The sequence below is a fragment of the Streptopelia decaocto genome (assembly GCF_964273445.1).
Source record: "Streptopelia decaocto genome assembly, chromosome: Z".
Taxonomy (NCBI): domain Eukaryota; kingdom Metazoa; phylum Chordata; class Aves; order Columbiformes; family Columbidae; genus Streptopelia; species Streptopelia decaocto.
The window spans coordinates 46,155,653-46,169,007 of record NC_138657.1 but is presented as its reverse complement, the minus strand read 5'-3'; the positions used below and the strand labels follow the sequence as shown (position 1 = coordinate 46,169,007).

Genomic DNA, 13,355 nt, shown 5'->3' with positions numbered 1-13,355 from the left:
TGTATTAGAAGGGGGGTGGTTAGTAGGTAAAGAGAAGTCCTCCTTCCCCTCTACTCTGCCCTGGTGAGACCGCATCTGGAATGTTGTGTCCAGTTCTGGGCCCCTCAGTTCAAGAAGTTCAAGAAGGAACTGCTGGAGAGAGTCCAGCGCAGAGCCACAAAGATGATGAAGGGAGTGGAGCATCTCCCATATGAGAAAAGCTGAGAGCTGGGTGCAGCTTGGAGAAGACTGAGGGGTGACCTCATGAGTGTTAATAAATATGTAAAGGGTGAGTGTCATGAGGATGGAGCCAGGCTCTTCTTGGTGACAACCAATGATAGGACAAGTGGCAATGGGTACAAACTGGAACACAGGAGGTCTTTTCTCTGGAGACATTCAAAACCCGCCCGGACACATTCCTGTGTAACCTCATCTAGGTGTTCCTGCTCTGGCAAGGGGATTGCACTAGATGATCTTTTGAGGTCCCTTGCTATCCCTAACATTCTGTGATTCTGTGTGTGAAAGAAAATAAAGAAATCAAGATACTACCAGAAAGTTAAGTATGTATTTCCTGATGAAAATTGCAGAGCCTGCAATATGAAGTGTTTTTTTACTGCACCCTGTGGCTTAATTGTGTTCATGTACCATGCTCTGTGAGCCTCCCACCCACAAAAACTGGGGGAGTTACTGGAACAAGATTCAACATGATGCAACAAATTCATTTTACATTAGCAGAGCCTGGAATTTTTTTTTTTTCTCATAGCTTTGCTTTGCTGTGCAATAAGAACCCTGCCTGAATATTGAAGCAAGACTTGTAATATGCCCGAGTCTAACCCATTAATTCTATTTATATTACAACAGCAATAAAAGCCCTCATTTGAGACTGAAGGCGCACACATGAAGAGATGCAGTTCTTTTCCTCATTTGGTCGTATTAAAAGAAAAGTTGCTTTTAGCTCTTAGTTGACTGAGGAGCACAGGCAGAGCTCTCCAGTTATGCTGGAGCTTTGGCACATCAGTAGTCACGCAGAGGACACTTTCTACAGTCCGTCCATCTCACAGTTTATATTTTTTGCAGTTCCTGTTCTGCTGTTTTAGAGCTTGCAGGGCTCTTTCTCCTTACCTCAAGTAGGCAGGTGGTTGAGCTTTTGCAGCTGACTTTCTTTTAAACTCATGCACAAAGGTTTTCACTCTTTCAAGTTTAGCATTCATCTGAGTTTGGTTACTGACTGTAAATGGGGTAGGCGGGGCCTTCTGCCACTTGGCAGTCGGGTTTTCACCCTGTTCTTTCCCAACACAGCTTATGATTTGGATACTGACTTCAGGAGCGGTTTCCTTTGGAGGAGATGATGCATGTGACTGTTCCTTGCATGTCAGTACCCATTCCGAACAAACAAATGTTCTGAATCTCTCAAAGGAGCTACGTCACTTGGTAGCAATATGCAGGTTATACTATTTTAAGAGGGAGAAGGCAGCTATGAGGTTATATTATAGCAGAACAGGTTGGAAAATCACTATTTGCCTTCAGCTTAAAGTCATGATATCTATTGTATTTGTGCCTGAATAAAGAGTTTACTAAATAGACAAAAGTAATTCCCTAAAAAAAAATAGTTATTTTTCTTTTTCACCATGGCATGTGCAATCTCCCATACTTTCCCTCATTGCCATTTTTTCTTGCCCATTTGCACAGAAACAGTATGTTCAAAGTCAGTCATCAGACTGACTTCTTCACTGGACTTACTGCTACAGTGATACAACTTTTAACTGTATAAATGTAATATGTTTTTATTTTCTAGGGTGAAAACAAGTCTGAATATTTTTTAGGACTGACACCTACAGGAGTTGTTGTCTACAAGAATAAAAAACAAGTAGGAAAATATTTTTGGTATGTATAATCTAAATGTGCAGTTTGTGCTAAAACAGTAACAGTGGTGCTGTGATTTGTGATACCTATTTGAAAGGCTAATAGTATCAATTTAAAAAATGTATACTTAGAATTCCTAATCTTTGTCTGGGCTATACAGATTATAAATTCTTTGATAATCCAAGTATTGAAAGAAATAGTTCACCTTTACCATATCATGCTGAAATGTTTAAATACCGCTAATCTTCTGCTGTTATCTGGTGCATATCTGAAAATAAAATCTACTACTGAATTCCTTTTTGTCTTTGTTTGAAAGTATATAGAACTTCATATTTTGTTATGCTTGAAATTAAAATCCGATGAAGTCCTGTCTGTCTTTTTTTCCAATGTTACAGGCCTAGAATCACAAAAGTTCACTTCAAGGAAACACAGTTTGAACTTAGAGTCCTGGGAAAAGATGTAAGTTTTCATTTAAGCCTGAAAAAAAAAAAGGTAATCTCAGGTCTAATGAAGTGAGAAATTTTGTGTGTCCATCAAAGTCTAATTTATTTTATTGACATTTACTACAAGAAATAATCAATGTGAAATTAACTTTATTGATAGTTACTGCAAGAAAATTGCCTTATCCTCAAATGTAGTATGTTCCTGATAGCGACTGCAGTTTTATTAAAGAATGAGGAGCAAGAAAGATTTTCTATGTTTTGCAGGCAAGGAGAGAGAACTCCAGCAGAACAGTACTGAATTAGGAATTCTGTAACAAACCTTTATCATTTTATATCATGCTCTGCAAATTAGAGTAGACTATTTCTGCAATGCCTTGTTTATGGTGTTACAAAGTGCTTTTAAACTAGGCTAAATCCACAGTGAAGGCTAATCTTAACCAAAATGTGAATGGAGGAAATCTCACAAAGATGTTACTCACAAGTAATTTTGTAGCTTGGAAACAGAAGCAGCCACATAATGTAGCTCGAAATCCATTTGTCAGAGTTTAACTTCATTGTGCTATTAGAACATTTGAGAGAAAACAATATTGGTTCCAGTGGAGCAAGGATAGCAAGTTAATAGCAAGAGAAGAGGCTTTAAGATAGAGTCAGTTGAAAAAAAAAAAAGATAAATCTCTTTATCATCTATGAAGCATGTGTGGCACAGGGAGGAAGAGTAGAGTGTTGAGGATATAGGTAAAATTATGAAGTGTAAAAAAAAAATAGTTGCAGTCAGTCCATGATTTTTGGTATCTGATTGAGTTGTAACTTTAGTTTGCTGAGTTATTTTTTGGAAGTACTTTGTAGGTCTCTTTGGAATATCAAGGTTGAAAGTTTATAGTATTAAATAAGTATTATCTTGCTGGCAATATTCTCATTTGCTGATTATCTACCTATCTTCAGTCATCTATGTAGTGATTGTTATTCTCATCCATGACTTTTTCCAAGAGGCCATTTGGTACATTCTGGCAAATGTAAATGTAGCCCTGACTAGTTGTCTTGCTTTTTGCATAGGCAGCATTTCTTGTGCCTCTGCAGATGTATTGACAAGTTTTGCTTTTGTTATCCCAGTGATTTGTTTCTACTTGGTGTGGTGATCTATGAGAATTTTGTTTCTGTTGGTGTATTTGTTGAAATCAGAGAGTTGTTTAAAGGCTGGAGGAATGTTGGGAAAACTTCTCTCTATGTTTCATGTGAAGGGTGAATGACTGTTCATGTATAAACAAGTCCAAGTTTGACTTAGAGTGAATTGCATAGAAGTGATTCTGTAGTTTCTGTTTGATGTCACATATGTATAGTGTTTGTCTGAATGATGTGGAACTGCAGACATCTAACATGCTGAGCAGAAAACCTGGAAGCTTTGGAAAGCATGCTGAAGTTGAGACTGTGAATGTTGATGGCTGGTGAACACTGTTGTGATCATAAAGCAAACACTTTGACAGCAACTTGGTAACTGCAAGTCTTGACAGGTACTTTTAGGAAATTGTTCAAGAGAATAGTAAGTACAAGGGTGTGTACCATCATTAAAATCTCCTTTGCAACTAATACTCATTGGAAGTGTTTCTACAGTGTTTCATATCCTAACAAGATCAGGAATGGTGAAAATGGCCCACAAAAACCTTCCTCTCCTTTTTTTTTTTTTTTTTTTTTAACATTCAGGTGGTGTTACTTTGAAGAAAATTATTTATTAGAATGAGTAAACACTAGCCTTAGTCTCTGAATTAAAACCAATTTATGCTGTTCTGCACCCAGAGGAGGGAAAGCTCATCAGTTTATTTATCCAACTGTATGCTCTAATACTGGTCAAAAAATTCACAGATTTCTTCTGTCCCTCTGTTTTTTGGAATAAATGTTGTAACTTTGTCCTTCCATGTGGTACATGAGCTTGCAGTATAGAATAGGAGAGTAAACATGCCATTTTCACTTCATCTTGCCTCCTGGCATATCACTTTATGGCCCAGGGAGCTAATACTTTCCTTGTTTCAGATGTGGTCTACCAAGTCTGGAACATGTGATGTGTTTCCCGTTAGCTGGAGAGAAAAACAGAAAAGATTCAGGAGGAGGAGAAATAATGGAAAATTTCCTGTGCCTTAGATGGAGCTTTATGGCATATAATGAAGGAATTAACGTCATGTAGTAAGAAGAGCAGCTTATTTCTGAGTACACTGAGTGCTTTGTGTGAATCATGTTTTCCATATTGTAGTGAAAGCTCTGTGCAGGCTGGATTTTGCTTTGTGTTTCCAGACACTAGTTATTTTTATTCACACTTGGGGGTACACCTGCTCATCAAGAGGGAGCTGTTGGTGTGTTCAGTCTGATGAAGTGTTGCTCTTCCCCTGCACGAGGTTACTTGTGGTAAATTCTTTGTTCTCTATTTCAATAAATTCATCTGAGATTTTTTCAAACCTACCAAAAGACTTTGAATGTGTACTTCCCACTAAAGGGGCCCAAGTAGACACACTGATTTTCTTGACAGATGGCTGACATGGCAGTCTAAATGTACAGGTCCATGTCCTTAGGCTACCTAAAAATACATTGCGGGGTGCCTGTGTCAGCCATATTTATGGCTGCTGAGTTTGTTTTACAGTGTTTTACTGAGGAAGAGACATTTGTGCTTACTGTCTTACAACAAAGTAAGGTGCTCTCACCTTTCCTGTTTTGTAGTGTAATCTCTTCATATCTCTTCCATTAGAACATTTCCTGTATATTTAACTGTTTTATATTTTTCCTGCTTACCTGTTGCTATTGTATGCAAGCATGACCATAAGCATTTTGGTTTTATTTTTCAGTACTTTGCTTATATGTTTTCTCCCTGAGGCTACTGCTATTGCCATTTCATGAACAAAATACTGTCCTTAATACTTGGCCATCCATGACTTATTCTGACATGGGAGACTAATGACCTGGACTAGCTGACAGAAACTCTTTTTTCTGTACTGTTAATCATTGAATTAGTATTTTATCGTCCCCTGAGTGGACCCACACTGTGAATTCTGAGCTTGAAATATAGTAGGCTTTTTGTGAAACGTCTAAGTAACAGCATAAAATTAGGAATCCTCCCACTGCAACGACTGCATAGAAGGCCTCCATGAACATGGCAAACAATCACAAAGAATTTTTGAAGATGCGGAAAGTGTATTTTTGTGCAGTTTCCTTTAAGAAGGAGAGATCCATCTGATGCCTGTGCACAGTTCCTGGTAGCATAGATGTCTGTTGAGCAACCTTTCTGGAAACGATCCAGCAATACAGGTGGCTGCCAAAAGCTGTCCCCCACCCCCGTCAAATGCAGTAAAACAGAGCCTAATCACAATGGAGGCACTGTGTGGAAGTGAGTAATCGGAGGGGTGCACAGCACCCCTCCTGTGCTTTCCCCGTGTGAGGAACACAACTTGCTTCCTAGATTTCTCTCTTAACTAAGGATGTGAAACAAAATAGAGAAAAACATGCTTTGATAGACCGTGTAGGCTGGGAACGTAAATGTAACAATATGCAGGAGTGAGAGATGTGGAGCTTTTTTGCATTTAGGTACCAAGTACTTCTGTGCTCTTACACACAACCACTTACTGTTTTCTGTAACTGCACCTTTTACTTTGGCTGCACTGTCTGAACATGCAAGTGAATGATTTCACTCCTTTGCAGAGTTTATGCAAAGCTTCTGTACTTGTTACTTTTTATGTTTCTCTTTCACCAAACTAGAAACTGTCGAATGTGTAAAACACCTTTTTTTTTTTTTTCTTAATTTTTATTCTGAGAGAAGGGTTTTTCGGAAGTCTGAAATTTGTATTTTGAGGGATTTTGAAAATGGGTTTCTTTCAAGTCAGAATAAACCCCCCAACAGTGCCATTAAAAATGGTTTACATATTTTCAGGACATGCCTTCCTCTGCAGTCTTGCTTAGTCAGATAATGGGGCCCAGCTCAGCTGAATTAATAAGGTGAAATTGGTAAAGACTGTATTCAGGAGCAATACCAACACTGACGTGAGGCAATTCCAAAGCGCATAATGCTCCCCATTCTGTTGGCTAAAACTTATCTGAATACAATATTTTTGTATTCTTTTAAATAGCCTCAAAAAAAACCCTGGAAATTTACTTTATTTTTTTAATCTGCTTTGTATAAGTGTCAGAAGTTTGAAAAATAATTACATTAATAAGGTGGTTCAGCTGTACCCCTTCCTACCCTATCACACACTATATTCCATCTTGAGTTACAAGTTCTAGGCAAGAATTTTAAATTTTGTTTATTCCTCTCACAGTTTCTTGGGAAGTTTAAAAGATTTTGGAGAGATGTTCCTCCCATTCTACAGTCCAATTTAGCTTAGATTTGAATGGTTTAAGAAGTACAAATGACTTTTGTATAATTTGCATTTGCACCCATTTAAGGCAGAACGGTAGTGGAGGGTGGAGATGAGCAAATGGTTTTAATACTTCATATAGAACAGTTTTGGATTGTTTTAGTTAGTTGGGGTTTTCTTGGCTTTTCTTAACAACATTCTTAGCCATGTTAGAAGGATTCTAAGATTGGTTCAAGGCTTGATAGCAAAATCATCAGTAATGAATGTTTTTGAAGGACAACTAGGATTAAGATTCCTGCATAAACTTAAATTAATTGCCACTGTATTACTGTCAGCATTTTATAAGTTCTTTAGTCTTTTTTTAAATTGGATGAGGCTGAGACATACTTGTTTCAATCTTGACATGCTTCATGCAAACTGGGATAGCATTAGTAATTTTAATTCCTGACTTGTGTAATGTTCTTAAAGATTGACCTTGTGTAACCAATGATAATACATTGTCTGTTACATAAGCTATGATTGGTATGCATTATGTAAATATATAAAGACAGCATATTTCCTACTGGAGTTAACAACTGGTAGTATCAAGGTATGTGCCTAACCTGGCAAAAAATAATGTTGGGAAGCAGTTGCTTCAAAGCTAGTGTTAATATTTCTGTTACATGTACATGCATGTGTATTACTTGTGCATTCAGTGTGTTCTGTAATGGGGGTAATTGGGCAAGATCTCTTCTTATGCTATATTAATATTCAGTGCAACTAGGAAGAGTGGTCCGTGTGCTGGCAGGCTTCCTACTGTGGTTTTGGGTTTTTCTTCTGAATTTTCTGAGCCTGGATTGGTGGAAACATGTCTTGTCATGAATTATGGCAGCTAAAGCCTGCTCTGAATCATAGGTTTTCAAAACGTTTTTGATCTGTGGATGGGGGCAGTGCTCCATGGAACAGGTGTTAAGTCTACTGCCTGTGGCCCTCTTATCTTTGGAGAAATCCATTAACTTCACAAACAAGTGATCTTATGGCCCCCAGAGGGAAGAACTTTAATTTTAGATTTGTGTCTTCTCTTCTAGGTGGACCTGAGCTTGCCTTGCATAGGCACTGAGCTAGCTGGGCATAAAGCAGCTCTGAGCTTGAAAGCTGCGTAATTGTGCTGTCACGGCCAAGCAAGCTGGGAGCTGTTTGGAAGTGTAGTATGGGCCCCTGAGCTAGTATGTCAGCTCCAGCAGCTCCAGAGTCATTTTGTGGTTAGGTAGAGCAATGACCTCTCTGACTTGTCTCCTTTGAAGGCATTAATAACACACTTTCAGTCTTTCAGTTAAGCGTGGGGGGGTTATGGTGAGTATTGTACCAATTACCAGCTGTTTAGTGGAGATCTCAAAGGCCCTGCCAGATCAGTCTTCTGGCTGATTTGAGAGGCAGCATAAAATAGATAAGGGCTGTAGCTACCTGTCTGAATGTCCGTCTATTTATAACCTGGTAGTATTAGTCAAGCTATCTACATCTGACTGGAAGTTGGCTAACATGACACCCAGCTACAAGAAGGGCTGGAAGGAGGATCCAGGGAACTACAGACCTATCAGTCTGACCTTGGTGCTGGGTAAGGTCTTGGAGCAGATGATGTTAAGTAAAATCACACGGCACATACAAGACAGCCAAGTGATCAGGCCCAGTCAACACAGGTTTATAAAAGGCAGGTCCTGCTTGACCAACCTGATCTCTTGCTATGACAAGTTGACCCAACTTGTAGATGAGGGAAAGGCTGTGGATGTTGTGTACTTAGACTTCAGTAAAGCCTTTGACACCGTATCCCACAGCATTCTCCTGGAGAAGCTGGCAGCTCATGATCTGGATGGATGTACTCTGTGATGGATAAAGAACTGGCTGGATGGCCAGGCCCAAAGAGTTGTGGGGAACGGAGCCGAATCCAGGTGGTGGCTGATCACAAGTGGTGTTCCCCAGGGCTCGGTATTGGGGCCAGTTCTGTTTAATCTCTTTATCAATGATCTGGTTGAAGGGATTGAGTGCACCCTCAGTAAATTTGCAGATGACACCAAACTGGGTGTGAGTGTTGATCTGCTGGGGGGCAGGAAGGCCATACAGAGGGATCTGGACAGGGTGGGTGGTTGGGCTGAGGCCAATTGTCTGAGATTCAACAAGGCCAAGTGCCAGGTCCTGCCCTTGGGTCACAACAACCCCAGGCAGTGCCACAGGCTTGGGGAAGAGTGGCTGGGAAGCTGCCTGGTGGAAGGGGATCTGGGTGTGTTGATTAACAGCCAGCTGAACATGAGCCAGCAGTGTGCCCAGGTGGCCAAAAAGGCCAACAGCATCCTGGCTTGTGTCAGAAATAGTGTCACCAGCAGGACTAGGGAAGTGATTGTGGCAGTCTACTTGGCACTGGTGAGGCCCCACCTTGGACACTGTGTTCAGTTTTGAGCCCCTCATGATAAGGTACTAGATAGAGTGCAGAGGAGGGTGTCGAAGCTGGTGGAGGATCTGGAGCACAAGTCTTGTGAGGGAACTGGGGCTGTTTAGCCTGAAGAAGAGGAGGCTGAGGGGAGACCTAATCACTTTCTACAACTACCTGAAAGGAGGTTGTAGCATGGAGGGTGTTGGTCTCTTCTCCCAAGTAGCAAGTGATAGGATGAGAGGAAATGGTCTCAAGTTGTGCCAGGGGAGGTTTAGATTGGATATTAGGAAAAAATTCTTCATGGAAAGGGTTGTCAGGCATTGGAACAGGCTGCCCGGGAAGTGGTAGAGTCACCATCCCTGGAGGTGTAGATGAGGTTCTTAGGGACATGGTTTAGTGCTAGAGTTAGATTAGGTTATGGTTGGACTTGATGATCCTGAGGGTCTCTTCCAACTGAAATGATTCTGTGATTCTGTGCATCACTTGTGCTAGTCTTATCCCTCCTCCCCTGGGTGAAAATGGTGATGAGGCTATGGCAATATGAGCTTTAGCATGTTTTGGAGGCTGCAGGACAAGCTTTTAAAGCATTTGAAATGAGAGGAATATTTTATATTTGTCCTCATCGTTTTTTAGCGTCTTACCTTTTCCCAGAGTAGGAGAAGATAATCCAGTAGCTCAACAACTAGGTACCACCACAATGGTTATGCCTGTCCTTTTGCAGCCTCTAGCTGTGTTGTCCTGCCCCGCCCCCCCCCCCCCCCGATGGTGCAAGTCACAGCTGTGATCAAAAATCAGCACACAAATATGAGCAGTTTTCTGCTTGTTTGGTGAACACAACTGCCTTCCGAAAGGAACGAACACTAAAGCTGGTTGAAAGGAAAGGGGAGGTCTCCAGAGTGTGCAGAGGACCAGGACCGCTCTGGAAGCAGCAGTAAAACTACAATAGGTCTTTGTTTCTTTTGGTTCAGATATATAAGAATAATATTTTTTTAAAAAAACAACTAACTGTCAGTACCTGTAAGAGAATAAAATTTCTCAAGATGCTAAAAATATTACTTTTTAATGGCAACAAAAGTTCATGATGTTAACAGGTAAGGTCCTCTTTGCTTTACTTATAAAAATCAATTTATTCCTTTACAGCAAAAAGATTACATCTGGAAGATTATACTACCTCCAGTACTGCTTAATTTTTATATATGCATTTATAGATTGAGAGTTTAATCACAATGCTCTTGAAAGGCTTAAATAGTCTTAAAAAGTAAACGGAGGAAGTCCTAAACTTAGATGTGCTGTGTGCAGTGTCATGTTGGACTTAGTTGCAGTAGTTACTGAATCCTTCACAAAAAAACATGAAAAATGGTGGAAGAATTATGAATTGTCTCCTCTGTGTTGGTGAAGTATCTTCTAAATGAACGTTTTAGGCTTTATTTCTCCCTCTTTTAGCTGCTATTTAACTTATTGCAGGCATCCATTCTGAGGCAATAATTTTCAGACATGTGCTTTTCCTTCAAATTCAAATAATCAAACCTCAGTGTGTAATCAGAAAGCTTGTTGATCCATCTGCTGATTTTTAGGCATCTGTTTCATTTTCCACATCTGAATTCCATAACTTGTTGATAAATTTGATCTATAGAGTTATTTCCTTAGAGCCTTTGATTGCTGCATACTAAGTATAGATGTTTCAGCACTTAGTTAATCATCAACATTTTTTCCTTACCAGCTGAGCTTTCTTCCACCTTAGAAAATAATGCTTTCAAATGATGGAATCAATAGTGATTGCTTTAATGTTAACTTAAAAATTAGAAAAAATGGACAAGTAGAACTTTTTCCTTGATGGGAATCTTTCCCCGAATTCCAGTGGCATTCGAACTGGGCTAATAATAAGATAAGATGTTATAGAAATACCTTATTTTAAAAAGACTCTTTCAAACAAAGCTGAAACATCCCTGGCTTCTCTCCGCCCCTGTTACTGCTACATTTATACAGTCATAGATTTATACAGTCCTACAATTACATTCGACCATTGAAGGCAAGCGCCAGTCTGATGTGGCCCCTGTTGAAAATGAGTTTGACAGCCCTGTACTGTATAATAATTTAATGCTACACATAGCAATCTCAGATAAATTCTAGTTTTCAGCATTCTCAGTGGCTGTGTATTGTACTGTACTCCTCTTTCTTTCTGTGATGCCATAGAGAGGAAAATGTGCTTTTTGGAGAAGGCTAGATGATGTTTACCTTTTCTTGGATATTTCATGGGGCTGTTCCAACCAGCCATTACATGAACTAAATTAATCCATGTGAGAAAATAAGCCCCGTGTGTATGTCCCTTATTTATTTATTTATTTATTTATTTATTTATTTGGGAATGAAACCCCAATTGTTCTAATCACAGGTTCTGTCTTATTTACTGATATTTGTTTCAAGGTGGAGGAGAGGCTGCTTGAGCAGGTAATTTGTGATTTTGTGAGGCTGACTGACAGCTGTTAATAGAAATATAACTGGTTTTGGTTTTTTTTGTTAGAGGTGAAATTTTGAATTCTGGAGAACATATTGAATTAGTTCATAGTTTGCAAGGTGCTTGCAGGTCACTATTCTTCATTAAATGATGAGTAGGAGGAACTTGCCAGAACTCTTTACCTATGTATGTGTGGCACTACCCAAGTATGACTAAAGCAAGGGCATCCATTTCCTAAAATCAGCTGCCGAAAGTGGTATGAATCATACTCCCTTTGTAACTGACATATTGGAGAAATGGTTTTAGGACTCAGTTTTCTTACAGATTGTATCCTACCACGCCACGTATTCACACAGGAGTCAGTGGAACTAGTCATTCTTTGTGCAAATCACAGATACAAAACTGAGTGCTGAAGTTTACTGACTGATAGATATATGGAATTGTATTTTATGTGAACGTATTTGAGTGTTTAGGTTGTTGGATATAAGAACTGTTGTGTAGCTGTTGCTTCATCTTGCCTGTTGCTAGTATTTTGTAATTTGTGTATGTCTGACTTCTCTTTCATCCTTCCTGCCTGTTTCTCATGTCTACTGTACTGACTGCCAGTTTCCAGTGATTAGTTTTTAACCTTTGAGTATTCTTTTTTTGTTGTCTCCCTGAAGAGATTTTAAGGTAGATTTTATGGTTTTTACCTTTGACCTTTTTCCTAGTATTTGGAATTATTCTGAAATCAGCTAGTTTTTTATTTTTTTAATCTTCTCTTCCTCTCATGTTGTTGTTGTTGTTGTTGTTGTTGTTGTTGTTGTTGTTGTTGTTGTTGTTGTTGGGTTTGTTTTTTTTTTTTTATTTCCAGATTTACCTTGGTTCTTCTCTACATATATGTTTGGTGAATTTTCTCTGTGTTGTTGCCTCATATTAGCTCATCACAAATGTTGAGTTTATTTCTTTCACTTATTCTTGCCTTTTTGCATAATATTAAATAGAGCCTTGGGAAAGTATTTTTGCTTGACATCTGAGGTGTGGTTTCAGAAAACATCAGAAACATTATTTGAAAAAAAACTTTATACTTTTAAAGTAGGAAAAAGCTGATATCTGTGAACAAGAGTGAAGAAACAGAAGTATTTCAATAATCTCCTTTCTCTTCTGTTTTTCTCTGGCTAAGGAATTGATTCTTTAAATAATTATTTATTATTTTTCATGCAATGAGAAGCCAAAAAGGAAACCTCTTTTAAATGAAGAATTCTACAGACTTATAGAACCTGCTTTTCTTCATACTTACATCTTTTTTTATATACATGCATATGAGATGGTTCTTGAGTTCAGTACATGAAGATTCACTTCACTGATGCAATCCTTCCTGACAATATTGATTTGTTTTCAGTGCAATGAAACTTCCTTCTTTTTTGAAGCACATGACAAGACTACATGCAAACATCTCTGGAAATGCTGTGTAGAACATCATATGTTTTTCAGGTGAGTGATGCAGAAGTTGTGGTTTCATTATCAAAAGGAGGGAGACTATATTGAGAAAGAAACTTCTTTATATGTACAGAGTGGTGTAGCACAGGCTTACTTCCTGGAAACACATTATTGCTCTTGGTTCTAGAATGTTTTAAAAAGACTTTGCCTTCCCCTTTCTTACAATGACGTGAAATAATTTTAAAATTTAGTAGTCTGGTGATTTCTTTTGTTTTAGAATTCTTTTAAAAATAGTATCTCAGGTTGCATAAAGTACGCTTTAACAGAAATAGCCACAAATGCATATGTAAGGATTTAAACTGCGATATAAATTTTTACATATTTAACCATCACATTTTCTGTAGCAGCATTGACTGGAGTGAGGCCTTTGGATTTCAGGCGTTACTATCTCCTACAATGCA

The 13,355-nt window shown here is 38.8% G+C and overlaps 1 protein-coding gene across 1 annotated transcript in view; it reads left to right on the top strand.

The window, feature by feature from the left end:
• Positions 1-13,355, top strand: part of EPB41L4A (erythrocyte membrane protein band 4.1 like 4A) — a 130,663-nt gene that overhangs the window by 73,280 nt on the left and 44,028 nt on the right. Inside the window, exons 9-11 of the mRNA XM_082074820.1 lie at positions 1,775-1,863; positions 2,238-2,301; positions 12,857-12,948. Coding sequence (XP_081930946.1) covers positions 1,775-1,863; positions 2,238-2,301; positions 12,857-12,948 — 245 coding nt within the window. The remainder of the gene's footprint in view (positions 1-1,774; positions 1,864-2,237; positions 2,302-12,856; positions 12,949-13,355) is intronic.